The sequence below is a fragment of the Rhea pennata genome, chromosome 2 (assembly GCF_028389875.1).
Source record: "Rhea pennata isolate bPtePen1 chromosome 2, bPtePen1.pri, whole genome shotgun sequence".
In the NCBI taxonomy this organism is placed as follows: Eukaryota; Metazoa; Chordata; class Aves; order Rheiformes; family Rheidae; genus Rhea; species Rhea pennata.
Window position 1 is genome coordinate 119,988,045 of NC_084664.1, and position 25,394 is coordinate 120,013,438.

A 25,394-nucleotide genomic window follows, 5' to 3' on the forward strand; every position below is an offset into this window, starting at 1 on the left:
AGTAGAGTCCTCCTTATAGAGGACAAGTATTCTGGATACGAATACAGGCAGAAAACACAGTTATGGAAAGAATTTGTGGAATCAAGCTTTACTTGAATCAAGGAAAAAGGACTCTGCTTTTCAGGCTTGTCAGCTGCTAGGAACGTGTTTCACAGAATATGTACAGATAATTTTGGACTAGCAAAATCTTTTTTTTTCCAGACTTTTCAGTTGATTGTGGTGTAGCTATTTGATACCAAGTCTAATAGTAAAATCATAGTAGTGGTCTTGCTGCTCTTTGAGTTGTCTGATTCCTGGACCAAATGGTATTATGCAATGCCAGCACAAGTTGCTATAATTGTGGTGGAATTTTGTCTGATTAATTGCTATACTGACTAGTCAGAGTATGTTACTTAATGTGTCCTCATTTTGTCTGGATAAGTATGCTTCTAACTATATGAAGGGAAAGAGAAAATGTTTATTATCGTGTTACACCTTAGACTCTTCAATGCTAGCCTGTTTTTAACAGAGTAAGTAGCTAATATCTGGAAAAAGATCCACACACAACTCTTTCTCATTTCTGATTTATTATTGATTTACACATAACTCTAACCCATTCCTGGTTTGTTTAGCTATTTCTTTATTTTTACACATATACAGACCCCTCTCCTTCCAAACAAACAAACAAAAAACCCCCCCTTAAAATAGACGAAAACAAATTAAGATTGTTTTCATTTAAGTACTAATTGTTAAACAACTTCATGAATACTCTGTTGTCTTGTTACTTCTTGAATAGTCTTTCAGTCTGGGGACTGCAGAACCATTCCAATATCCAGTTTTTCTGCAAATTGGTGTCTTTGCAAATTAGTATTGTTTTCCTTTATTCTGATAAACTCTATGTCTAAATTTCAGCTACAAAGGTTGAAAGTGGGATCTCATACTTCAAAATCTGTTCACTGCATTAAAAGGTGTTTAAAATGAAAATGCAGTAAAGTTGGAGGAAAGCAGTGGCTTACATCTAGTTCTGTGGTACTTGTGCCTTGCTAGCTGCAATGGTCCCATTTACTGGGGACAGAGAGGTTGAGCATGGTGTGATGGCAGCTTCATACTAGCAGTGTAACCCCTTTCACAGTTATCAGTACGCTAAGAACAGGCATTTTTCTCTGATCCAAAGAGCAGTGAAGGGGAGGGAGCCTTCTGTACTGATCTTCAGTGCTTCTGACACTGCCAGAGTTTCATGCTGCTTGAGCAAGATAGGGCAGTAGGCACATAAATTCCAGCGCAGAGGTTGCTTGTGAACCACAGTTGAGAGAGAGTGCTCTGTTACTGTGTTTTCTATCAAAGCAGTGGGCCAGGTTGTTCTCGGCATGTTTCCAGTTCCCTTCTATAGCATGTTTCTGGTTTCCTTCTATAGTCAAAGCTGAGATTTTAAAGCTCAGTGAGATTACACCGAGCTTTAAAGCAACCTGGTAGCAGAAAGTCAGTGGAATGCCTTCCTGTTTCCTGCGTGCCGAGTGCTTGGGGACCATGACTCTGCTGTCCTCTCACCTGTTTCACCTGTGCTCTGGCACCAAAAGGATGCACATTAACATCCAGTTGCTGTCCATTTGGTAAACATATGATGATGTGACCTTTAATGGTTTATTCACCTCAAGGACTGCTGCGAACTGACTCCATACCTGAGGTTGGAGAGGATGCTGCTGCTACAGTTAGTATGTCGGAAACACTGTCAGAAGAAGAGCAGGACGAACTAAGAAAAGAACTTGCTAAGGTAAATCTGCTTGTCTCTTGCAAATAGTTCTCAAGCAGGTCTTCAGAAGGAAAATCTGCAGTAATGTCGTTGCTGAAATAACTGAACACAGAGTTAATGCTTTGCATATTCATTTGTGTGTCTAAAACTGGGTACAGGACTCCTCTGTATTGGAGGAGGGAAATAGTAGGCGTCAAAGAGAAGAGAATGTCCAGTTCTTCCTATGGGAACCGAGCTAGAAGTACTTAGCACACAGAACTCAAACCACAGTGTATAAATGTCTTTTTTTTTTTTTAATCTCAAGTGAGAAGGAGATGAATAAGCTAGTAAAGAACACAAGGCTGGAAGCTGAAACCAAGTATTGTCTCAGCTGATGTGGAGTAACTGAACCTGTTATTTCCATGAGGGACACTTTGCAGTAATTTATGTGCACTGCCTTGCTAATGGCTAGCCATGTAACTATTCTTATCCCTAATTTATAGTAGCAGATTTTTTTTTTTAACTTTTAAGAGCAAGTTAAAGTAGCATTCTTCAAAGGAGAGCTAAACGTTCAAACCTCTGGTACATGCATTTCAAAGCTGATAAACTCAAGCTGCATTGAATGGCCAGGCTTTTGTCTTTTGCAGCTCTATGTGACTTTAGGACCCTAACAGATATACAAGACAGATCTTATGCCTAAGATCAGTATGCCAAGGTTGGCTGTGAGATGCCAATATAGCTATTTAATGCAGTGTTGGTTTTAGTCCTGAGGGTTATTCAATGCCAAACCAATCAGTTGAAGGTGATGGAGAAAGTCTGGTCCTGCTAAGGTACATCACGCTGGACTGAGGTGTTGAAAATAAAGATGCATTGAAGATGCTGTTATTCCCATAAATTAATTTAAATGATTAGTCAGCCTGCCATCCTAAAAATGCTGATCCAATTGGGATGAGGAAATACAGTTGGATATATGCCTTTGCCTTTATACATGTGGCCTTAGTGCCTCTGTCACGTTTATACAGGCCACAAAATGGCACTGTAAGACTCGGGAAGGGATTGCCATGGCTGGATCCTGCCCAAAATTGCTAGATTAAACCACAAAAGAACCTTTTTGTTTGAGCAAAGAGACAAAACTTGTGCAAAGAACAGATAGGCTCTGAGCTTCCTGGCACTGTTTTAACTTGCTATCACTTCTGACTTGAGAGAAAAATAGGGGCTTGAGGATGGTCACAGGTTTGACTGGTCTTTAAGCTTCTCATAGGGTAGTTGCCTTTTGATAGCATTAGTCTATCTGGTCTAGACAACCATCTTGTCTCTAGGTGTCCTGTCTTTTAGAGCTACCAATTTCCTTTTGCATATTCCAGTAAAAGGAATAGCTGCAAGTATATTTCTTTGTGTCCAACTGGCTCTTGTTGTAGAGCACGCTGAATTTCCCTTTCAGAATTTTGAAGTAACTGAAGCAACATTAGAAACATGTCAGCTTCTCTATGACTGATGCTTAGTAGATGCTTTCATAAGTTAAATGGCTGCTTTGATCACTTGTTAACTTCTATCATCAACTCTGCTGCCGTAGGTAGAAGAGGAAATCCAGACACTCTCACAAGTGTTAGCTGCCAAAGAGAAGCATCTAGCAGAAATCAAGAGGAAGCTGGGAATTAACTCACTGCAGGAACTAAAGCAGAACATTACCAAAAGCTGGCAAGATGTCACATCAACCACAGCGTATGTACCAGTTTATGATACTCTTATCTCACTGGTTGGGGTGAAAATTGTATGGTTCTTGTGTGGTGTCTAACTGTGCTGTTCTTGTGGGACTAGAGTATAGATAGATGATAAATAGTTAAGTTCCACTAAAAATTACCTGGAGAAATCATTGTAGTCTTCTTCCAAGAAGGCTACTATTAACCATATCATCTTGTGCAAAATGAGAATGAGTGACTATAATACGAGAGATTTTTGTCAGGCAAGAAGTGTACTAGAACAAAGCAGTACTCAGGGAGTGCTCAAGGTGTTCTAAGTCCAATAACCCTTTCTCTTCCAAACTGAAAAATTATGGTAAACTGAGCTCATGCAGGAAGAATACAAAGTCACAGTTAATATTCTTGCCAAATAACCATTAGCTTAAAGACAGGAATGAACTGCCTCTTACTGCAATTAATGACTTTTAAAGACTTCCATAAGATGTACTTCTTACTAGGAAAACTGTTATGGTAAAGTTTATTGACAAAACCATTCTGTGTAAGATTTCAGATACGTGACACAACAACACAAACTTCTGTTCTTTTTTCCTGTGCGTGTCTAGGGTGTTTATTTTTAAAAGTCCTACAGTAGCAGGTTGCTAGCACTAATGATTTGCAGATAAATAAAATACCAATGACATTAGAGCATTTTTGCTTACAATTGCTTTAAGGGTGTGGTGGTACTTGAACATTGGTGAATTTGATCTGAAATTTGAGATGGCAGAACTGTTCTAGCTGAAAGAGACTGAAAGAAATGAATCTAATCTATTTGTAGCTTGTTTGGTCCCAGAAAATTTGAAATATATGTTTGGGTTTGATACAAATTTAAGTACACTAAAAGATTCCTTTTTGTGTTCTACTAAGATAACTACAGACTTGATTTTGTTTGAACACAGATACAAGAAAACCTCAGAAACCCTGTCTCAGGCTGGTCAGAAGGCCTCTGCTGCTTTTTCATCTGTTGGCTCAGTCATAACCAAGAAGTTTGAAGATGTGAAGTAGGTTTCTTCAGCTTTTCCCAAGTAGTTGAATTTTTTAATTTAAGCAGCTAATCATTGAAATAAGCCCATGCTGTTAACTTGTAAAAAGCTAGGTGCGTTAATCTATCAGAACCCTCAGCATCTGTTTTAGGAGCACTTAATGACTCACTGCAAAATGTGCTTGTGTGTCCTCACTTAAGCAGAAGAGTTGAGTAGTGTGTATTTTACATGTGCAAGAGAACCAATGTGTGCTTTTTCCTCCATTGCTACTGTGCTTGATCTTCTGGTAACATTGAAGGTGGCAGTGTCTTCACTTGTACTTGCATATAGCATTGTCGTATCTTTTCTCTGGCTTTCTCAGTCGGTGGAATGCTACACTTGAACTTTTGAATGTCTTTAAACTTTTTGTTTTTGTGTCTTGTATAGTGTGTTTGGATTCCTTAAGTCATGTTTATTTTTTTTTACACTGTTGTATCTCTTAGCAATGGCTTGATTTTATTACTATTTGTACTTGTAATTCTTCTATATCAGCATACAAAAACTATTTTGACCGTATGTGTCAAATGACAGCCCTTCATGAAAAGTTTGATGGTCATTTTTAGCACTATGTGTTATGAGCTTCATGAAAAGTCTTCCTGAATGCAATTCATCCGTTTAATTTACATTTGTTCTGCTTGATTATATAAGTCTTACTTTTGAAACATATAAAACTACTCATCTCTGGTTGTAACTTATCATGAAGAGTGGATCAAATTTATTTTTTCAATTATTGGACAAATAAAAATAATACATTATAAGGGAATATTTTTGCATTGGAAAACAATGTAATAAAATCAGCCCTCTGTTTTAAAATGCTGCCATTAACCTCTTTTTTGCTTTTATAAATCTAATGAAAAAACACTTTGAGGTGCAGCTACACAGTTAAATAATTTGCTTCAGATTTATCAGAACTTCCTTTCTCTCTTTAATGCTTACTCTGGCATTGTGCAGACTGCAAGCATTTTCACATTCTTTTAGGTAAGGTGGGCACAAGAACTGTTACTAAAACAAAGCATGTAGACAGACTGTCTCCATTAAAATCTTTAAATGACTTTTTGTCTGTAAAGGTAACATTTTTCTCCAGTGTTAGGAAACATAAAACTGTAGTTCTTCTAATGTCAGGGATGATATTTCTTCATGTTCACTTAATAAGTATCCCAGAACATGGACTCTTAAAAATATGTAATCAATGACACATGCTCTGCTCTCTGTTTTGCTCTCCCATGTGTGTGTTCTCTCACTTTCTTGCACGCTCTCTTTTTCTTTCTTTCTCTCCCCCGTTTTTATTTTTTTTTCTTTCCTTTTCCCCCTTCCCTCTACCTTTGCCTTTCATAAGAAAGGAAGCTGTTAAAATGGTAGAGAGAGGACAGTTTTGAGGTCAATGGCATGCAGAATTTCCTCTTCTATTTGTACAGTGTTTGTGCCTTGATAGAATAGTAGTTGCCTCTCTTGGTGTCTATTACAGCAGTTGTTTGGCACTGTGGCTCTAATCTAAATTGATAGAGTCTAAAGGCAAAATAGTTTATACATTCTGTGTTCATAGTTTGTCCTGTGAAATTGTCCTTTGAATGATTACTTTAGCAGCTCCAGATACTGAATAGTTCAGTTACCTTGTCTGGCCTGGCATTTTATCTACTTACTTAAGCAATTAGTCAATATAAAGATGTCAGTAGTTAACTGTAACAGCGTTTAAGTCGTGGCCTATGATATTAAGGCTGCAAGCTAAAAGTTGATGCTTGTAAAGGAGTAATGACTTGCACTTAAAGGATGATACACTTATCCAAATGCTTGTGTGTAAAAGGTGTGTATATAAAGGAAGTACAATCTAAATTCTGATGACTTTGCAAAAAATACCCAAATTATTCTTAAAAGTTATAATGGGAGTCAGTAGGGATCAGAAGAGCTGTGTTTAATATGGAGTGCTCCATTTCTAATACCTTCTCCTGCCTCTGTGCTACCATTGTAACTTGATCTCATCCCATTCTACATGGTCAGTGTGAAACTGTCTCTGAAGCTGGCTTTCCTCTTGCTGCTTACTCAGAGTTAAGTAGAATGAAAGATGACAGAATCATAAAGTAGCTGGATGGATAGCAGTAGATGGAGGTCATCCAGTTCAGCCTCCTACTTAGTGGTCTAACTAGATCAGATTGCTCAGAGCCTTGTCCATGTAAGTTAGAAGTCTCTCTAACTGTGGAGAGTCTATAATCAGGAGAACTGGTCAAGTGTTGGACAATTCTCCTGGTGATTTTTTTTTCTTATTTAATTGAAATTTCTTGGGTAGCAGCTCCTGTTAATTGCCTCTCATCCTATCTGTGTGCACATCTGGGAAGAATTCTGGCTCCATCTTCTTTGTATCCTCTCAGTGAATAGCTAAAAGCAGCAATAAGATATTTAAGGATGTAGGTATTGGGCTCCTCTGTAGGGAGAATCTGGGAAGATGGGTAGCACAGGACAGTAACAGAATTCTGTCTCAGTGCTGAAGCAGTTTCTGAGCAGAAATTCTATGAAGTGAGCTCAATTTGCTCAAGTACAGGAATAGTAGACTGTCTAAAATACCTCCCTTTTGTCATGAGTATGACAGAGGGAGACTAGACGGTGTGTCTGTGCCTTTAGGATGCAAAGAACAACTGCTTGCTTTAATAGGGTTCACCTTTCTTCCTTAAGGCTGTGGTGTTTTCCCCACTAGTAATAGACTGTTCCAGCAAGCAAGCACAGGCTCAAAGCTCTCTTCTGGTCTCAAGAATTTAATATCTCAACATCCAGTGAGAGTATCCTGACTACCCAAATTAGCAGCTAGATTGGTGTTGAGTACTCTCCACCAGAAACTCAGCCACCGAGTAGCAGGGAGTGTAAGAAATAAGGCCAAGGGGATTGCATTGTTGGTGTGCTCCTCAAGGAGGATGATGGCAATAGAAATTCTAGGAATGGCTGTAAATTCAGGAATAGTGTTGGTGTTTTTATTTATTTATATATTTAGAGAAGAGTGGAGGGGAATTAGTACTGTTCTACATCTTTCTTGCTCTTGAGCAGGCAATAGAAACCTGAACAGCCAGTGAACTTGGGTCCCTGGATTACGTGACCAGTAAACTGGTGTCTCCTTTTAAGACTGCACAAGAAATTAAGAGCTGATGAGTCCAATACTTGAAAAAATAATGAATATTCTTATTAAATTCTCATGTGGCCTCTTCATCATTACTTCTCTTACTGTTTTAGCTTAGAGACTCCTCAGCTGTAATAACACTGCTTCTGTGTTGGACTATTTCCAAATATTCCATGCAGCAAATATCATATGCAGGTCTTCGTGCCCTGTGAAGTGATTTTGGAGGGAGCTGTAAAAGGGAGTAAGATCACTAGTGGATCTGGGAATATGAAAAGTAATCAAATAGAGAAGGAGAGAGAAGACTTGTGCAAAGTCGGTGCATTATTGCTTTCTTTTTCTGCATGCTTCCTGTTTTCTTTCTGTTATGCTGAAAATTAACTCTGTCCCTTACTACGTTTCTCTTAATACCTTTATTGTCCTTTGTATGAATATCTTGATTAGCTAGCCATCTTTGTGTAGGCAGTGTGGGAAATAGCAGAAATACCAAGATGCAGTTCTGAACAAACTGCTAAGCAGTTATTATGACTTTGCACATAGTATGAATGCAGTACAGGAGGAATTACGGAGTTGAAGTCTTTATCCTCACCCTGTTTTGAGATTGTAGAATAACTTTCTTTGCTTGCTTTGGAACCTGATATATCATTGACTCCTAAATATCATCAACTGGAAACCTAGCTATTAACTAACAACACCAACTGACTAATGCTTATGAGTTTTTAAGCCTCTGCCCTGTAGGCAGGGACTTTGGCATACTGCAACTGTCCAGTTTCAAAATGTGAGTCAATGTAGTAACTATAAAACCCGTGCATGTATAGTGTTACAAACCTTTTAATGCAACAGAAAATACAGAGAAAACTGGAAAAAAACTTACCATGGTTCTTCTTGTTTTTATTCCTTTTAAGCTGAAGGTTTGCTTGTGATTGTTGTAAAATGGTCTTTTTAGTCCTCAAACTGCCCAGCTTTATGACCTAGTTGAATGAGTGCCTTAATGTGGCATTCCATAATTTGGGAAAAGAAAAATGGAATTCTCTTCTTTGTAAAGTTTTATAAAATTTAATCTTGCTTCTTTGCACTACTTCAAAATGGATGATTTGACTGGTGGGGGGGGAATCAGCTCTAGTGCACTTGATTTAGTACAGTTCTCTTGCAAACCAAATCTGTCAGCGCTAAAACTGTATGGTGAGACTTTACAAAACAGATTCTAAGAATACATAAGCTGTACAACAGCAAGTAAGCTCTTCACAAATATACAAATAACTTGTCTAGTAAATGATCTATATAGAACTGAATTAAATTTCTTTAGACAGCTGTTGGAACAAGATCTGCACTATACCATAGATAGCTGCATTTCTATGTGAGCTGGTTTGCAGATTGTAATATAGAGGGCAAAGCAGGTATCCTTTGCCCTCTTTAGTCTTAAACATTAACAGCACTTCTTGCAGGGTATGGGAAAGTGGCTAACCATAGCTGAACAAATAGAATTACACAGTTTCAGCCTAGTTTTGTTTTAAAACTTGGCACTTAGCAAAATCAGAATTTCTAGTAGTCCACAGAGCAGAACAGGGAGTATAAATGATGCTCCTGAAGAGAGCCATCCTCTACATGCTCAAACTTCATGGAAGCCAAATGATCAGGAAAGATGAAAAGCAGCAGGAATGGGGTGAGAGGAAAGAGGTGAAACATGGCTAATATTACTGATATGTGGCAGGACAGTGTTTGGCCCTCGAGTATCTGGTTCTCAGTATATTGTACCCACAAAACAATCTTAAGTTGTGCATTCAGCTACCAACCAGAAGGGGACTGGTTTATGTGTGTTGGTGTTTTTTATTCTTGTGTTCTACTGACAAGCCTGCAGAAAGAATGTCTTAAAATTCCATGTGCCATGAACATGGAGCCTTTCTTGCCTGTGTGAGCATAGCTTCTGTTGTGTTGAGATATTAATTTGAGTTTTGGAGCTGGAACATGTGTAAGATTTCCCTGCCTCCAGCAGTTGCTGGCCAAGGATTCTCTTGAAAGACTTTATAAAGCCCAGTTCTGAAAAACTGTTACCATTTTTTTTCCTAACTTGATCTTGTGGTATTTTACAAGAAATATTTAACATATTAGACTAATTTGTATCAAGAGCAAATAAGAATTTTCCAGAATATGGAACTAAATTAAATTTCAGGTATTGCTGAAGCTATCTGAAAGCTGCTTAATCTATATCCACTCAACCTATAGGAATAGATACGTGTTGTAACTAAACAGTAAGCGTCTAGCAATATTGGCAGGTTATAGAAATCCTCCACAAATTTAAAAGCAGGGTTGAGACTAGGACAGTCTGGTAAAACAAACAATCTCTTCCCTCTTAGCTCCCCCTCGCTTAACCCTATTTTGAATATATGTTGATGTGACCGCTCACTCTAGATAATTTGTATTAATGAATATGGAAACTTTATACTGGATTGAGCCTAGAAGCCTTTGGAATGTAGGACTAATTCTTTCAGTGGGAAGATTAGTTGATTAATAAGACTCCTGAGTATTCACTTTCTATGTGATACTGTCAAAACTGGAAATGTAGCACTGTTCTCATTGCTTGAAAAACTTAATTAGGTTGTTGCAGCTATGCAGGGTATGAACTTGTTAACAAGCATGGCACTTGGGGACAGGTAGTCATTGCAGCTTTTGCTTTGTTGTACTTGAGTGTGTGCATGGCCAAGCAATAAAATAAATAAATAAATAAGGTTTTACTGTATAAGAATATTTTGCTGTTTACTAGAGGTAAACCAGAACCAGCTTTCTAAGCAAATTTCTTCAGTCAATCATTTAAACTAACCTCTTGCTTTCTTTTTTCTTAATGCTGGCATTTAGTATACGCTCCATACAACATTCAATTAGCATGCCTATTATGAGGTAATGTATGTTAATTCATGCTGACTGTATTTATTTTAATGTGTGGAATCCAGTCAAATTGAAATCTAATAAACTAATAAATAGTAATAAAAAATTATTTGTAATGAATTACCAGTACTAAAGTGTAGGATAAAATTTGTTTTAGTTCTGCTTAATATTAGTGGTTATTGCACATCTGGATTGCAGCTAAGTGCAATTTTTTACTGCTCCTGGAATTGAAACAGCTTTTCCCAGCCCATTAGAAATGTAGTACTACTAATTGATTTCAAGTCTGGAAGACAATAGCTTAGCAACTATTTTAGAACTGTCTGTGAAAATGAGTAGGAAATATTGTGGTTCACAAAAAAGTCTCTTGCTGACTTTACTGCTTGCCTTTTCTTTGCTCTTGCTTGGCTCTGTGTTCCTCAGTCCCCTGAGAGAGTCTGGTTTGATATATGTGCTGATTACTGTTACTGTGTATTTTCCTAAATGAGAGAGCTGCTAAATGTGGGTGATCTACACAAATACCAAGCAAAGGGCGGAGGGTGGGGAGGAAGCTTAAGACCTCTTTCAAAAAAGCCTCCTTTCTTTCATATTACACGGTAATACTTTGTGGAGTCTGCTATGAGTCCTTAGTTCCTGGTCCACTGAAGGCAAGCATTCTGCATAAAGGTTAAGGTGCACAAGCTATTGCACAAATTTGCAGATAGCACCAATAGCTAGTAGCATATAGCAACTCTTCAGACCATAATAGTATTGCATTGGCCCTCAGCATTGTAAATCCTGAGCTGTTCTGCTCTTCAGATGCCGTACTTACAGTCTGTGATCACAGCTGTCTCCAGCACTTAAAAAGAAAGCAGGAGTCTCCCTTGAATTTAACATGTTAGCAGAAAAAAACAATGTGAACCATGGTTTTGTTAATTGAACACATAGCTTATTAAATTGAACTGGTTTTCCCATAACAAGCAAAAAACCTCTATCATAACATGCTTTCTTTAGCAATATACTAGGCTAATTAGAAGTGATGACTGGGCTTTTCTGAAACAAATCCTTTAAGCAAGAAGCCTGTGAAATCAGTAGCAAAAATAAGTTAAATTTAAAACACTTCCTAGTTCTATCTTATATGTTCTGATGAAAGATCCCACCATTGAGACTGGCAAAGCTTATTTACAATGCTGACTTCTATTTTTTCTGAGTAGTTTGGCTCAAAGATAAAAATGAACTGCAACTTGAGTAAATTTGATGTTCAATTTTGTAATACTCTTGGAGATTTGCATCTAAACTATTTTTGGGTTACCCTTAAAAACAAAGAAAAAAGCTGAAAACATAAAATGCAACTGTTTCTTTCTTGTCTTCTGATATTTATAGGCTAACCAGACATGGTTTTAACTCTGGTTCTTTTTTTTTTTTTTTTTTTTGGCTTTAGAAATTCTTCAACTTTCAAATCTTTTGAAGAAAAAGTTGAAAACTTAAAGGTAAGCACAATTGCACAATTAAAACTTTTGAATGATTGTGGATCTGTATATATGAAGAAAACACTTAAGTAGACTCTGGATACTTGTTTTTTTTTAGTCACTGGTAAACTGTTGAAAGTGCTTAGATGACTTTTTTAAGTACTAAGGAAATGGCTTCTCTGCCTAATGATATGAGAATGTAAGAGGCTCAGGATGCCTATTTTATAGGAAGATGCACTTAACTAAAAACTAATAGCTGTCTAACCTGCACAAATGGCTAATATAACATACCTAGTATTATATATCCAGACTTGTCTTTTAAGTTGTTGTAGAGGTAGTCCAATTCTGGAAAAGCTGCCCTACTAAAAACATTGTCTAGGCTTTTATTTCCAAGCCACCTAAGAACTAGCATTCTACACAGTAATACAGCCTGGGAGGTTTGTCTTACATTTCTGACATAAGTATGTAAGGTCTTTGCATGTATGAGTAAATTCAAATCCAGAAGGCCCTAAGTGCCAGAAGCAACCATTAATGGCTTCTCCAGTTGAAAAATCACCTTAAAAATTGCCAATATGTGTGACTGGAACCAGATCTGACTGTTCTTTCTTTTGCAAACACTGGGTTGGATGAGAAGCATGGAAGCAGTAGCACATGGAACTAACAGTTCTCTAGAGGACTAAATAGCCCTAACATTCATACTGTTCCATGGAGTAGGTACTGTGCTGAGAAGCAAGCACATTACCCCCAAAATTAGAGTAGTTGATACAGTATACTATTTTAGATGCATTGCTGAGACTGAAAATTATTCAGGGGTTCCTTCTGGAGCAATACAGAAGTTTTAACTCTGCACCTTTCAAAGCTTAAATGGCTTGAAGGGCTGCATACCTGTATGCACTTTTAACTGAGGTGTATGTCAGCCTTCAGGCTGCTTCATGCTTTGTGTATCTTCTGGCCAAAGGGAGACTGTTAAGTTAAGCTGCTTCTACTGATTCTTTTCCACTGACACTTCAGACTTGTCCTTTGTGTTCTTGGGGAGTTAGTCCAGTCCTGGAAAAGCTGCCCTACTGAAAGTATTTATTAAACTTCTTGATGCAGAGGTACTGTTTTTATATAGTTAGCCATGCTTAGCGTACTAAAAAACTGCAGTTTTATGTTGAGACTCTTTCTGTGTTCTAGTCTAAAGTTGGAGGAAGTAAACCTGCTGGGGGAGACTTTGGAGAAGTTTTGAATTCTGCTGCCAACGCTAGTGCCACAGAAACCATTGCAGAACAGACACAGGAGGAGACCCACTGAGATTCCTGCCTCTGTCCTGCTACCCACTGCCAGATGCTGCAAGCAAAAACTAAGCACACTTGTAACGTTCTTTGCGCTCTTTCCATCAGATGTGCTTTTATGTAGCACATAGCTATTTTACCAGATTAATTGATATCAAGCTTGTTTGTGGGTTCAAAATATTTTTGAAACTAAAATACATTGTTTGGGTTTTCGTGTGGGAAGGGGAATTTTTATGCCTTTCAAGCAGTTAAAGGACTTATCCCTAATTTAAAGGCAACCTTTAAAATATAGCATTGAAAATACTCTTTGGAGAAGTTAATTATACTGTACATATATTGTGGATACATAACTTCTTTTCAGTCTGTAACTACTGTTTAACTTAATCATTATAAATCTGCTTCTGCCAAACTGAAGCTTGTTACTTCACTCCCTTGTGATTATTTCAGTTAAGTATTGCTTACATGGGATATAAACTAGGAAGATCACTCCCAGCTAAAGAATGGACTGCTGCTTCAACATGGTTTACTTAAGTTATTCACAGTAGGATTACAGATATGTAGGAATACACTGTATTAAGAGCTTGTTCCTAATACAACAGATGTGGATAGAGTAATACACAACACCTGAAACTGCTGATTTCTCTGTGGATCATCCAGCTAGGGAAATTTTTGACCATGGCAAGTGGAAGCAAGATGCCTGATAGTGTTGGTTTACTTTTGTCTACAATAAGCCTTCCAACCTCATGTTTTGTACATGATTTTAATGTGTACTGATATACTTGTCTGAAACTTTTGATCTGTTGTGAATAGATTCATCTTAAACCACACATGATGGTGTACATTTACACTAACAAAGCATGGAATGTAGGTGTAAGCCTGACCATGAAAGTTTTTTAGTTTTCTGGACATCAAGACAATTGCTCTCAAATGCTTAAGTTTCACTGTAGGCCTTTAAAAAAAAAATTATGTTAAGGCCTGCTCCACTTGTGCCCCTACTCCCATTTAAGGCCACAGAAATCCCTTTTGAGAGGTGCACCATGTCATATTGCAGCATAGACATCTTACAAGATCTGTTCTCCTACCTGTTGCTTTATCCACTGTAAGTTCTCTTCAGAATTCTTGTATTTTGTATGTTTCTGGCATATGATGTTTGTAAGATTACAACTTTTCGCAAATGTTCTATCACCACGTTTAGAACTGGAAACAGATCTTGAAACATTTGTGTGAAATCCATGGAACTCCAACTGCCACAAATGTCTGGAAAATTAGGAGGAAAAAGTACTGACTCCTGACAACTTTGTTAGCATGTCAGATGTAGTGTATATGCTCAATTACACATGAGAAGCTTAATAAAAGCCTGTATGTGAGGAATGTACTGTCTTGGAGAATTATGTAAGAAGAGTAACTTATTTCTAACCAAAACAGTCTTTTGAATTCAGTTTGGTCTCTGTCACCATAGAGCTGATACAGATCAATACTACTGTACTACAGGAAATCAGTACCTGGATGAATTTGGTATTTCTAGAGACTAGGCTTATATTGCCTTTTAGTTGCTATCCTAACTATAAGCTTACTTTTAAAAGTTCACAAAATGTGTTACAGAAACATACCCACAGTCATTGACAGCTATACTGCTGGGAAAGAAACAGAGGTGACAGTTGACTGGCACAGTAAGAGCAGAGCTCTTCCACTGTGGCATCAACAACACACAAAGCAGGTCCTTGTGGGACGTTATCCTTGCTGTCAGGGTTCTTCATCTGTGTAAGTATCTGCTAGCTTGGGAGTGCAGCTTTCTGATGATGGAGGAGGACGGGGGGTTTCTGTTGTTGTAACTTCTACCTTGAAGGGCCGTGCAGGGCAGGCCAAGGCAGGGCCGAGCGGGGTTAAAATCACCACGCAGACCTACTTACACGTAAACGAGGCAAGACTGCCGGCATCGCTACGGCTCAGCGTGCCAGACAGACCCGCTCCTTCCCGCGCGCGGCGGCTCTGAGCCGTCCCGGCCGGGAGCGCTGCCCTGCCGCCGCCCCGATGCCCGTAGGAGCAGCGCTGGAGCTCACCCAGCGCTCCCAGCTCTGACCCACCTCAGCGGCAGCGCCGCCGCAGCTAAGATGGCGGCGGCCCGGGGCGGGGCGGGGCGGGCCTTGCGCGCTTGCGCCGTGCGGTGCGCGGCGCGTGCCGGTGACCCCGAGGCGCACGGGGTTGGAGTTCACGCTCCGCCTCCGCACGCCGGTAATGATGGCGGCGCCGAGCTGGGGCCGCGCCGCCGCGCGGAGAGGGGCGTGGGGGCTGCCGGCGGCCGCACGGCGGTGCAGCGCCCGCGCCGCCGAGGGCGCGCAGGCTCCCGCGCCCTCCCGGCAGCGGCCTGAGGTGCGGCCGGGCGCCGCCGCCACCGGCCCGCAGCAGGTGAGGGCGAGGCGGAGGGCGGCGGTCACGTGGCGGGGGTGGTCTCTCCCCCCCCCGCCCTCGGCGTGACGTGCGCGCGTGTGGGCGGGGCCTGGCGGGCCGTGGCGCGCGTGGGCCCGTGGGCGTGCGTGCGTGGGGGTCTTGCCGTCAGGCGCCGCTCGCAGGGAGCCGAGAGCGGGTCAGCGGGAAGGCGCACGGGGCAGGCGGGCTCGGCTCCCGCGGGCGCGTGCGCAGCTTGCAGCCGTTGGGGGCGGTTCGGTGCCTCTGCTGCGGTCAGCGAGCGGGGGCGAACGTGGCCGGGGAGTCTGCGGGGGTGCTTTGGCCACTATAAATCGTGCTTTATATCTCCGTAGCAGTTTTCTTTTCCTTAAGATCATGCTAAACCGTTGTTGCAATACTTCCTTAGGAAAACAAAACAAAACAAACAAAAAAAAAAAAAAAAAAAAAACCAAAAACTTAAAGGTAGCATTGTATTCATGGCATAGTGCTTTTATTTCTTCTGTTTTACAATATTTCCCTTTCTCACTGTAATTTTTGAATTCTGTCAGTTCCTTCATATTTTGCCCTAAATGTCCTGGGCACGTATGGATCTTGTCATGTTTTTTTATGTTCAGAGTGCTCCTAACTAACGTGTTTGTTTTGTTTTGTGGTGTTCTATTTTTAAAGGTTATGTTTGTCCATAACAGTCCTTTATCTATATACCTGTCTATATTCACAGTGAATATAGAATAGTCGTTACTATTTTTTCTTCTTTGCTAATTATCAAATCTTCAGATTATTTTTTATTTCCTTTCTCACTGGTTCTCAATCTTACAAAAATATTGTCATTTTAATGCTTTCTTTAAAGGTATTCATACAAATATCTAACTCATTTTTAAAGAAGACATGCAAGTAGCTTTGAATGTTTAAAATACAAGACACAGATATACAAGCAAAACTATGTCCTGGCTTTTCTATACAAATAGAGAGAAAGCAGAAGATTTTTCATAAAAGAAGTGCAGATCCGATTGAAGCCCTGTTAGGCCAGTACTATCAAGATTTCTAACAAATATTAAGATTAGTACAAGGGGAACAGGAATGGAAATGTGAGTATGTGAAAGAAACAGCATAACTAGGGGGAGGCGAAACAGTATTAACTAAGGAGGCAAAACAGTTCCCCAGCACGCTGTTCCTAGCAGTAAAATCGAGAATTGTGATGTTTATGTCAAGGCCATCGGTCTGATAAGGCCACAGCACAGATGACTCATCAAAAGCAGATCTTGCATCCTAATAATAGGATGATGGAAACAAGGGTGCAGCATTTCTCATATACCATTCCTTTTCCTGTTACACCGCTGTGAAAACAGTTACTTCAAACAAACAAGGAGAAGCAGCAGCATAACCTAATATTTATTGAAACTGAAGCAAGTAATATTCTGAAGCAGAGGATGAGCCTGTGAACAACTGTTGACTTGTAAAGGATATAAAGCATTTGTCCAAAAACTAGTTTGTTATTGCCAATCAAGAAGAACCCCTCAGAGATGTGGTGAGGCCTTGAAAGCTGGCATCTTTTGTCTTCCATGCAATCTTGCTGAGACTAGTTAGATACATGCTTCTTGGTGCTTGTGAGTATGCGGGTAAGAAAGTGGGAGTGATTGAGATCTGTGAAAGAATGAATGAGTTTGGGTAAAATCAACTTGGAGATTTTTTTAAATTCTTCTAGAAGATCTTGCTTTAATTTTGTTGTGCTGATTTTCCTACAGGATAGGCTGTGAGTGTGGCCAGTAAAAAGCATCTAAGGAACTACAGAAGAAAAGTGATGTGTGTGTACTAACATACTAATGCGCGCAGAATATCTCTTCCAGACTGAAAAATCTTGATCTATTGGGTTGTTTCTCATGTGGAAGTTAATTTCATACTGTTGTTCATCCTTGTCACTCTTCATACCTCTTCCAGTTCTGTTTGATCCATGAGGTACTGGCATTACTGAGAGGATAAGTGTCGTGACAGGTAAGATAATGAGAATAAAGTTGTGAATTAGTATTGCAGGTCTGTCTTAGTTCTAGGAATATAGAATTAGAAATGTCTTCAGTCGCTGAATCCAGGACGAGATATCCCAAATATTTGTTAACACTCCGTTTTTCAATGAATATCCATACTAACAAGACTGTGCTGGGATTGAAGGTCGGTCTAACCCAGTATTCTGGCTCAAATGATAACTTAAAGCTGATATACAGAGAAGAATTTAAGAATGGATCCAGTTGATCTAGCTGTAGAAGATACTGGACTCTTTTTTTCTTTTTTTCCTGATTTCTTTTGAAGTGAGAAGTTAAGAATTTATTCTTTTCTAATTTTATCTTCAAGCCTTTAGAGGCTCTCTATATGTACTGAACCAACACTGGCATGTCAGAATCTGAGTTTCATTACGTAGTAGTAGGTCTGCAGCTTCCTTCTGAAAATCCTCAGAATTTCAATGTTATGTAGCAATTTTTTTTTACAACATAAACTCAAAACATATATTTTTATATATGTGTGTATGTGTATATATATATATATATTGTGTGTGTGTATATATACACACATATATACTTATAAATACATATAATACAGTACAAAATCAAACTAGGAGTATAAGATGAAGAGCAGGAACAAATCTGCATTTTTCCTCGCTCTACTGAATTACTTTCTCACATGAACAAGAGGAAAACAATATCTCTCCTTGTGATAGCACAGTGATGTTAGAAACATAACAATGAGATGGAGTAGGATTGCCCTGAGTGCTTCTGAGCTGTTCTTTGATCTATTCGTTTGTTCTTTTAAGTGGAAGTGGAAGAAAAGGAAGGGTCCTTTTCTTGTGTGGAAGAGGGAGTGGGTTTTGTTGAGAGTAAGCAAGCTGTGGGAAGATGGTGTACAGAAACAAGAGGAAAATGAGAGTGCTTGGACTTGCAACTTTTGGTTCTTTCGAGGTTTCTTTTCATGAATTCCAACTTACTTTTGATTGGCAGGAAGTACAGTATTTGGCATGTAAACTTTGTAAAGCTAGGAGCAATCCAGATGCTAACGCAGTGTAGAGCTGGACAATCTTGATGGATGTACTGCTGCTTGCTGGAAAAACTAACCATTAGAGAGCCCTTTTGGATCCTTTTAAAGAGAGCAACATCCTCTTTTGAGGAGAAAAAGAAGTGGCTCTGGCTGCTGTCCCTTTCTGGAATCCATGAATGTACAAGATCTTTTCCCCTCAACAGGAGGAATGTGTTTTTGCTCAGCCCCTAGCTGAGCCACACCTAGAGAAAAGCTTATATTCCGTATCTCTGCTGGTGAATAGATGAGCGTAAAATACTCTTGGGTTTTTGGTGCTCTGGCTGTAGAAGCATGGATATGTTAATTTGGTCCTTAGCATCTCTATTTCTTTGGAGGGAAAAAAACATACAGACAGATTTTGTGACTTTTCTGCACTGGTTTCATGGATAACAAGGCTTTTTTTTCCCCCGTATTTTTGAAACTGTGTTAGTGTTACAGTGTTTGATAGGGAATGATTTTTTTTTTTATATATGGTAGAAAATTTGATAAATGGGTATATTGATGTGCTTTCATTTTAGATAGTTTAAAAAGCATGATGATACTCTTTGCTAGATAATTTCACAGACATAGCAGCATATGTTTACTACTGACTTTACTTCATAGTTGCCTGGTATTATTTAGTGTTATGTGGGTATCCTTATTTAGGGCTTTGCATGCTGTTTTTCATGTTCAGTTCATGATTTTGTTGTAACCATTTTGAAAATAGTGAAATATGTAGAGCAGATGCTGAAAAGTTGACTAAAATTGTTAAAGATTAGTGCCATGGTGAATGAAGTGTTCTGAGAAACACTGTGATAGTTAACCTTGTCTACCACAGGTAGTTTGTCTGTTACTGCTTTTTGCTGCTTTGTATTACTGATGTCTAAGCTTGCATATTTTAAACTCAACATAGAGAAGACAAGTTTATCCATTCCCCTGTGTGGAATTGCATAAAGAAAACTGTATTTTAGAAGAAAGGGAAGTGCTTTAGGCATTCTCTGTTGAGTATACATATATTGAAGCTGTCTGCCTGGAAGGTGGGAAACCTTTCATTTTGGGAAGGGCATGATAATTTTTGATGATACTGGTAGAGAAACAGTTACTGAACTATGTACTAGGTTACCAAGAAAATGAAGTAACTAGTTAAGAATAAATAACATCTTTTCCTTCTGTGTGAACTAAATGGTGTAAGAAAGGTTTTAAAAAAACGTGTGGATGACTAGAAGGTGGCAAATACCTGTTTTAAGCAGAAATGGGTACTTAAAATAACATCTTTGCCATTGATCTGCAATAGGTCGCAAATGTGATAGAAGTGCTCTGTTGGGCTCTTTTTGCTTTTTAATAGCAGGATACAAAATGTCAGGCCTATGTTACTATTAAATAATACTTTTTTTTTTTTACTTATTTATTTGTGTATTTAAATTTTCACCATTTTTCATGGATTAGGTTGTGAGTGCTGTATGACCACTAGGGAGAGACAGCTGAACAAGGAATAGGTTTATTGGGCTTTATGTGAACTTTTAATTCCAGGGCAGCAGAGGGCATTGTTTCTTTCTAGATGTTTTAGGAAAAATACAACATAACTGAGATGTTTCCTATTTAGTTCCTCGAATAACATGTTTTACAGGAAAGCATTTATTAAGAAGATGCTTTTTTTTCCAGTCCACAGTGAAGGGACAAATTCCATGCTTCCTGCTTCCCAATTTTGGAATTGTTTAGGAAGCTTTGAAAATCTTTTTCTTTTAATCTTCATTCTTTATTCTGATATTTTAATCTTGGCAGAAATGCATTATATTTATTTGGTAGTGCTTCTCATTAATGTTGCAGCTGTTTTTTAAGTTGATGAACAGAATTTATCAGATGGATCATATTTTCTGTTCTCTAAATCTAAGTATTTAAATTGTTCATGTTTTATGCACGTATGAGTATTTTTAAAAACTGTATAATTGTATCTCCTCTTTTCAGATGCAGTTTAATTAATTTTCACATATGTGATTGTAATACTCATTTTGTAACCTTACAGAAAGTTTTGTATAATAATGTGAATAATGTGCATGCCCAAGCACTTGGGATTGTTGTATGAAAAGTAAGTAGTTTAATCTGTAGGTTGTTTTGTAGCAGTTTTAGAATACTACTCAAGAAAGCATCAGTAATTTATGAAATGGTCAGTTTCAAGTGGGATGGTATCAGAGCATGATAGTGATTAATTTTTGATATATAGAGATGATAAGGTATTCCTTCAAAATTACAATTTTTTAACTTATTCAGTCAGAAGTTCCTTTCCAAAAGTATTCAGGAACTTAAAAAGGGCATTTAAACTTCTTGTCACTATTTTTTTTAACAAAACATTCTTAAAGATAATAAAATAACTCTTCATATTACCTATTCAAAGTTTTTGTGTTACTTATTCTTGCCTAATGGGAGAATTTAAGCTATTAATTGCATGTTTGGCTTTCTAAAAGAATATATTGCTCTTTGATTATGATATGTAGGAAATGAATCTATATTCCTTATGCAGTGTCTTGGCAATCTCCTTAAATAGTGTGTAACACTGAATGGTTTGAAATAAAGCATAGCATAATTCAGAATTCTATTTAAAGTAATTATTGATGAGAAATATTTCTCTTAATCTGTTTTTCTGCCTTAGATAACATGTAGAAGACATGAACTTAATTGTATTGAAATTGCAGATATTTGAGAACAAAAATCTTTTTTTGGTAGAAAATAGGGCATTTTCACATCACTAATATTTATTAAGGCATCTCTAATCTCTGTGTGGATGAATTTCTTTAACAGTGTTAACAAATAGATCGTTTGAAAACATTTTTGTTTTGATTGCAAGTGTAATAGCATTTACATATATATATATATATATATATATATACATATATACATATATATATATATATATGCGCGCACCAAGCCTAGAGCTTTTATTCTCGTTTACACAGATTACCTTCTGGCCAGCATTCAAATAACTGAAACTACTGACTAGCTAGGAACACAGCTTGCCTTTTGTGGAATTTGCAGGAGCTAGAATGAGTTTTCTTTATTTGGAAGTTTCTCTTGGCTTGCTTTATCTGTTTGTAAGACTGCATTTGAGAAGCTTAGCATATGTCTACCCCAGCTATGCTGTGAACGCATGCAGATCCAGGTTCATGCCTAGACCAGGACTGTGTTGCAGAGTTCTCAGCACCTTGTCAACTGTATCCGCTCTGAGAGTTGTTTTGCCTTATGGTGGGAATGAACTTATTTATCTTTTTGAAGTTTCTCTGAGGGAATGGTTTTAACCAGTGAGCACTTTGAGACACCAAAACTTGGTTCTTCTGACTTTGGTCAGTTCCAGCTGTGGGCCTGGTTGGATGTGTTGAATGAGGTACTCAGCTTATGGTATATATAGTAGAATTTTGTAACAATGAAATGGTATTTCAGCAACAATCTCTGAAATGAAGAAGTTGGGACTCTGGATGTTCTTGGTAGACTGCAGAGATCTGATGTGTGTTGTTCCTCTTGAAGACGTGTATAATTATAACATGGTAAAATTGTGCAGAGTTGTAATAGAGAGTAGTGGCTCTGCAATGTGCTGTGTGTTAAGACCCATAGCACCTTGCAAAGCTGTGTCCTCAGCGTGAGGCAGACCATAGCAGGTAAGAAATGGATTGCAGTTTTCCGGAACTTACTGCTTCGGATAGCTCCAAGTCTATGAATGATCGCTTGGGCATTGCTGTGAGTGGTAGGCGTATGCAACATGCCTTTGGTAACTGTCTGTCAAAAGATAGCATCCTAAAATGCAAACTGTCTTGGGACTACTGGTGTCACAGAGAGGCCTGTGGCTCATTCAGAAAAGTAAATAAATGCAGACTGCATCATTTGGCGGATTTTGATTAGCTTCATGTGAGATGTCTGGAGAAAGGAACCATAATGTAAAGGTTAAATTGGGATTTAGTTCTTCCTAGTTATTGTTATCAACAGGATATTTACATCCACTGGTAATGTGGCAGATCCCAATTAATTCTCTCACCATGTGTGTTGAAACAGCACCCTGTCCTTGAGAAGCCTGAAAAAAAGTCTCTTTGGAAGGTGCAGAATAGTGATAGATGATGAAGCTGCATTGATAACTGATGATAATGCTGCACGGCAGGCAGTGTTTGTGTAGCTACAGATGGTAGGGATTTTTTTGGTGTGGTCTAGGAACAAATCTAATTGATAGGTCTAGTGTATAGGTCTGATGCTAGAACTGGAAAGTATGCTTGCCATCCACTTGAGGTGGAGAGGCATGAACCAAGATACCCCTGCCTCCTTGCATTCAGGTTGCTGTTTGAGATTGCTGCTGTCCCTAAAATGCAAGGACATGGACGTGTCTTTGCTCAGAAAATTAATCTGGAGTTCTGTCTAAACCGTCTAGCTGCACAGGTAGATGCTGGGCTTGAAACGTTGTTTTTTGGACTCGGTGACTGCTCTGTTAAAATTTTCTCCTTGACACAATCCGTGAATCACCCACTTTTCCTGAGTTTATAGACTGGATGATCTCTGCTCAGAATGAAACTGCAAGGAAGAGTTAGACCTTTTGGGTGTTCTGCCAGCTGTTACTTTGGGAATGCTCCCACCTGCAGGTAACCTGATGTTTGCTGTATTTCTGTGGGTGGCTGGCAACATGCTGGGTTGGTGGAGATCTTACTGTTTGCATAGCTGATCCCAGGTCCTCCAGGAACTGGTGCAGGGATGAGGGACGAATATGCATAAATTGGGGAACAGCTGAGAGGAACGCAAAAAGCCATGGACATACAAGTTCAGGTGATCCAGATATCAACTCTTGGGATTTTCTTCCCTCTCCATATTTTACGTGAAGTAGAAAAGATGTTTAGATAATTTTCAGTGGTCTGAATTTTTCTTTTCTTGCTGATGATGCAGTAATTGCAGTAAGATTTGTCTCTCCATATATTAAAGTAGAACATCAGTTTACTTTCATCTGTGCTGTATTCTTCACCTCATTGTTTTCATCTGTTTTTTCCTTCCTCTTTGAAAAGTTAATGTTTTGTTAATCTAGAATCGATACTATCAAGATGTTCTAAATGTTCTTGCTATAAAATAATCTTTGAAAGAAAGATATAGATAAAGATTTCATATTTTTAATTATATGTAGGTTTTATTTAAATTTAATAAAATAAACAGTTTGGTTGTAATCAAATTATATAATTTTATGTTACAAAATATGTAGTTTAATGTTAGAAAATGATCCTTCTGGCTAGTAAGCAGCATATTTTCTAAATTGCATTTGAAAAAAAATGTTTCAAAACAAAGCTTTGCAGTTTTTGCATTATCTTTTTACAAGGAAGTTGGCATTGAGTCTGCCAGTGACAGGGAATCCTTAGTGACTTTACTGCTTTCTAATATTTTTAAAAGGCAATTTTTTATCTTGTGAGATCTTTCAGAAAAGAGTCTAGAAGCAACTATAGATGCTTGCTTTTGTTTTGATCCAGCTGCTACGGCTTTCCCCTCCCCAGATGTACTCATCTGTGGTATTTGTTATGCTATTCCTTCTAAGCACAGTTGCTTAAACAAGTCACCGGAAAAAAACATATAGCTTTAAATTTATGTGTGTATCTCTGTATATAATACAGAAAAATCTGGATACAGACAAATCTAAATATATCTTTGGCACTTCTGCTAATGGTCAGACAGATTTACTGTGATAGCAATGCATTTGTTCAAAGATACAGGAAGTTAGGTAGCCTGTTAATTAAAAAAACAATTACTTTTGTTTTATTAACAGTGTTGCTGCAGTTGATTTAACAAAGTATACTGAGACATTATTAATGTGTTATATCACTTTACAAAGTCCTCTAAATAATTATGCTGATCTGTTCCATGGGTTTGAAACACTATTCATATAGAATATCTAGATAAGTCTTAAGAAACAACATCTAATTTCAAATGGTTGAAAGTTGCATGATGAATCGTTATTTTTTAAATAAAATTGTAATCCTTTCTTGATCTCCAATGAAAACACAATTTTAAAGCACTATTTTAAGAAGTATGATTTCAGTATGTATGAATTGGCATTAAAAATTGTGTGTATAGCCAAATTTCTCTGCAAAATCTTCCAATTCTTTCTGCCGAATGTGATGAATATTACCCGTATAAACTTCCTGTAACCATATTTGTTCCCTGTTTGTTTGGGTAAAGCTACAAAATAGGAATTGTCCTATTCTAAGCATAACTGAAGCTTAGCTCTTTTCATTTTGTTCCTTTTTGGGATGGGAATGCTTGGTAAATAAGAACTGTAACTTGAACAAAACAAAAATTTTTTTCTTAAGTGAAAGTATTGTTTCCTCGTTGTGCACATTTTAAAATAGCTTTATAGATGATTGTGTACCAGCCTTTCTTGACTAGTCACCACTTTTTGTAGGTGAAAGTCAGAGAAATAGTTAACTTTAAAGAAGATCTTTGTGTTGTATGTTTCTGAAGATTTTATTGTTGGCATAAGATGTTGGAAAAATGGCATAGCTTACTGAATTATTACAAGGATAATATGTAGTTCTGTAACTAAAAATTAAATTCTTGGTTTTTAGACTAGAAGGGATCATTGTGGCTATCTAGTCTGACGATGACTGACAAAACATTGAATGTAAGCCAAAGAGTCTTGCACTTAGCCCAACAGCTTGTGGTTGGACCATAACACATCCTTTGGAGAGATCTGCGGACTTTTTAGAAAATGTATCAGTCATAATATGTACATGTAAGAAAGCAACATTAAAATTTATATTTCAGGATTAATTTTGGT

The 25,394-nt window shown here is 38.1% G+C and overlaps 1 protein-coding gene across 4 annotated transcripts in view; it reads left to right on the forward strand.

The window, feature by feature from the left end:
* TPD52 (tumor protein D52) overlaps positions 1 to 25,394 on the forward strand; it is a 126,241-nt gene that overhangs the window by 22,884 nt on the left and 77,963 nt on the right. For 3 of the 4 annotated variants that reach the window (XM_062570254.1, XM_062570253.1, XM_062570252.1), the window contains exons 2-6: positions 1,635 to 1,750; positions 3,282 to 3,430; positions 4,344 to 4,445; positions 11,864 to 11,912; positions 13,068 to 14,536. In XM_062570254.1, the coding sequence (XP_062426238.1) occupies positions 1,635 to 1,750; positions 3,282 to 3,430; positions 4,344 to 4,445; positions 11,864 to 11,912; positions 13,068 to 13,184 (533 nt within the window). In that variant the 3' untranslated portion in view covers positions 13,185 to 14,536. Of the gene's footprint in view, positions 1 to 1,634; positions 1,751 to 3,281; positions 3,431 to 4,343; positions 4,446 to 11,863; positions 11,913 to 13,067; positions 14,537 to 25,394 lie in introns of those variants that run through there. The other variant, XM_062570255.1, reaches the window with a different exon arrangement.